The sequence below is a fragment of the Copidosoma floridanum genome, unplaced genomic scaffold (genome assembly GCF_036245765.1).
Source record: "Copidosoma floridanum isolate Cflo_tuat_1 unplaced genomic scaffold, Cflo_Japanese_pri ptg000015l, whole genome shotgun sequence".
Lineage (NCBI taxonomy): Eukaryota > Metazoa > Arthropoda > Insecta > Hymenoptera > Encyrtidae > Copidosoma > Copidosoma floridanum.
In genome coordinates this window covers 5,939,063-5,942,368 of record NW_028321892.1, presented here as the reverse complement: position 1 = coordinate 5,942,368, position 3,306 = coordinate 5,939,063, and the positions used below count along the sequence as shown (strand labels likewise).

Genomic DNA, 3,306 nt, shown 5'->3' with positions numbered 1-3,306 from the left:
ATCTTAAAAAATAATAAATAATGCATCATAAAACTTTTTTTTTCAGTCCAGGTTCTATATATACACATGTAGATTTAAATATATTTTAATAAAATATAAACATTTTCCAGCTATTTGCGTTGTGCTAATCATGGATTGTGCCCCGCCACTGCTCGACTTAATCCCAATAATTTGGACGAAGAGATGGTACTTGTGCGTCCACACTTTCATCAATGCCAAGTGCACCAGGAAAACTTTCAAGTTCAGCTGTTCAAAGCAGCTTTGCAAAATGCCCTACAACATCATTGGTATCAAATCAGGCCTTTATATGATTCTCTTGCTCTCGTGTAAGTAAATATTGACATTAATCAGCAGACATCTGCCCATACGGGGTATTTTCCCGCAGCCTTAGCTTTGCATTAATGATAAAAGCTTACAAGTTTCTTCATTAATTATTATTGTTTTTTTCTCTTTCTAACTATTTTCCCTTGTTCAGTTATCAGTAAGACGGAACCGTGATTATTTCATTTGAAATTTTTTTTTTTTTTTTTTTTTTTTTAAGATAAAATGAAAATGTTTTTTTTTGTCAAAACATATTTTTTTACAATTTTAGTATAATGTAGCAATAAAGATAAATAATTACGTACCGCAATAATTATGAGAAAAAAATCGTTAATAGGTATCCCGAGGCAGCAGCTTTCGTTTCGTTTATTTCACTAAGAACGAGCTTGTTAAGGTGGCGATGAAATTCGTTTCCCCCTAATCCGAATAACTTACTCGAATTGGGTAACTTATTGTTGGAACGCCATGATGCAGGGATTTTGGATTACTACAGAGGTCGGATGAGAAGTTCTATTATTCACGATGCTGATGGCCAAATTCACGTTATATTCAGCGATACTGATTTCTTCGAGTTGACATCAACAATATTACGTGCCTAATTGTAGATGCTACCTACGAGAGCCGGCCAAATGTGGTCGCTTGCGCACAGCTCCTCACTATCATGGGCGTGAAGTACAACCACGTAATTTTTATTATGTTTTATTAAATGCTTAAAAATAAACAATACAAAGTTGAAAATCTTTTTTTCCCCAGGCCGTTCCGCTCTTCTATTCATTGACGTCACGTCGAACTCGAGCGGCTTACATTGCATGTATTAACGCTTTCTACGAACAGCTGAGACACGCTCCGATCGACCTTATTCTTACGGACTTTGAGGTGGCTTTGAGGCAGGCATGCAATTCCGTTTACCCGAACGTACGAATTGCAGGATGCAATACGCACTATTCCAGAGTTGGTTGCCAATAAATAATTAAAACAATATTAATAATAATAATAATTATTATTATTATTATATTTATAATATTGTAGGCAATAATGCATAATCTACGAGAGCTCCGGTTGGATGTGCTCATGAGAGAAAATGAAATGGTATGCCGGTATTTAAGACAATATTTAGCTGTACCCTATCTTCCTGCTGCTGAAATCGGGATTGTTGCTCGCATGATAGCATTACAAGTTCCAGCAAACTTTCGGGACGAAATTGAGCCATTTCTGGCTCACTTTGAATGACAATGGTTACTTGGTGTAAAGCCAGAAGGTTTCAGAATCTTCGGCTTAGAACGCAGGACAACCAATGCTGTCGAAGTATTGCACGCACGCTACGTACGAATTGTAGGCCGAAGACCATCTGCTTGGAACTTTACTGGTAAGTTTTCTCGAATTTTTTATTGCAAATTTAGTTGAGCAGAAGGAGTAATAATCTAATCTGATGTGATGTCATTGTTTGTTATAGGTGTGCTGTTACAAGTTCAAGATTGTACTGTCGTTGACGTCCACAGATTAAACAGAGGAGAGCGAGTCTCGAGATTACCTCGGTACGCCAGTCGGTTAAGGGCTAATCAAATTACAAGAAGTTAGTATTGCAGTTTATTATAATCCATTTATATTTTTTCATTAATTCAACATGCATAAGCATACGTGCAAAAATCGTTCTTATTTTGTTGAGAATATAATTTAAAAAAATGAAATATGCCTTATAACAATTTTAAAAAGATTTTGTAGGGATACAGAAATTGTTCTTAAAATCTTACTTCTACTTTTTTTTACCACTGCGTATATTTATATTTTATTTTGTACAATAGCTTGGAGGCTGTACGTTACAACAGCTTTGACTCAAGAAGAGTTTTTACGAATGATCAACAATTTTCAAGGTCCAATTCTTGACCATTTGGAAGAGACGCGTCAACAAGATGTAGAGTTGCGAGAACGATATAGAGAGTAATTTGTTAATAATCAAGCGTGTAAATGTAACAGACATTATCAATATTGTTAATAAGATTTTCAAGTATCGATACTTTTTTTTAATATCTTATTTTTTATTGATTGTAGTTGTCGATGCCGATCCAGAAATTGATGTTAATCTTGTTGATGTCCGGTATATAAGTTTCGATATACACAATTATGGACCGCCCCCACCAAATGATGGTAATAAGGAAAATTAATGTATTTTATTGTTGCATCCTATAATTTTTATTTTTTTATTTTTTCTGTTGTTACTTTTATTCTAAATTCTTGATATTAATAAAAGCAACATACAAAAATTAATTATTCTTCTTCATAAAATTACAGATCTGGAAGCTGAAATGTGGGCCCAGGCAAGACTTCCCGCGCCTCCAGCTCAAAACAATATGGTTCCAGCTGCACGAGGGGGTCGTGGCAGGAGAAGAAGGGGACAAGGACGACCTTATCCAGCACCCCGGGGTGACGTTCAAGCTGAACCGCAAGTCCCTTTTCGGGAACACTTGCCCAATTTGGCTGGAAATGTTCAAGGGATGCATCGAGGAGGTCCGATGCCTGCAAATTATGCTCAAGAAAGGCTCCTCGAACGAGCTGGTGCTCCAGCCCAAAGGCTACAAGGTAAGGCTTTGATAATTAACCAACAGTCACAATTAAAAAAATGTGTGGTTGTAAAAAAAAAATTTCCGATTTTTTTAGGCCAACGCTGCGTAATTTGCCTGATTGAAATTCCGGATACTGGATTTGCACCTTGCGGTCATCAATGAGTCTGTTACCCATGTGCCGAAAGATGGTTTACTAATAATAGGCAAAGATGCCCCTTGTGCCAGGCCGATGCCACATTGTTCTGTCGCATCTATCTATAACTTTTTATTTTTTTCATTTTGTACCTTTTTTTCTTTACTTTGTTCTTAAACAGACGATTTATACCTGTTTTATGGCTCCTTGATTTTCGAATATGCATGTAGACTATATAAGGGTCATTACAATTTTCTATATATCTATCTTGTAAGACGAGTGAAAATGTTT

The 3,306-nt window shown here is 36.1% G+C and overlaps 1 protein-coding gene across 1 annotated transcript; it reads left to right on the top strand.

Annotated features, from left to right (window-relative positions):
• Positions 1 to 2,267: 2,267 nt before the first annotated feature.
• LOC149374726 (uncharacterized) lies at positions 2,268 to 3,044 on the top strand. The gene is made up of 4 exons (XM_089592279.1): positions 2,268 to 2,288; positions 2,371 to 2,466; positions 2,611 to 2,898; positions 2,977 to 3,044. Exons 3-4 carry the CDS (start codon positions 2,625 to 2,627, stop codon positions 3,042 to 3,044), a joined length of 342 nt encoding a protein of 113 aa, XP_089448405.1. The 5' UTR covers positions 2,268 to 2,288; positions 2,371 to 2,466; positions 2,611 to 2,624.
• Positions 3,045 to 3,306: the final 262 nt, after the last annotated feature.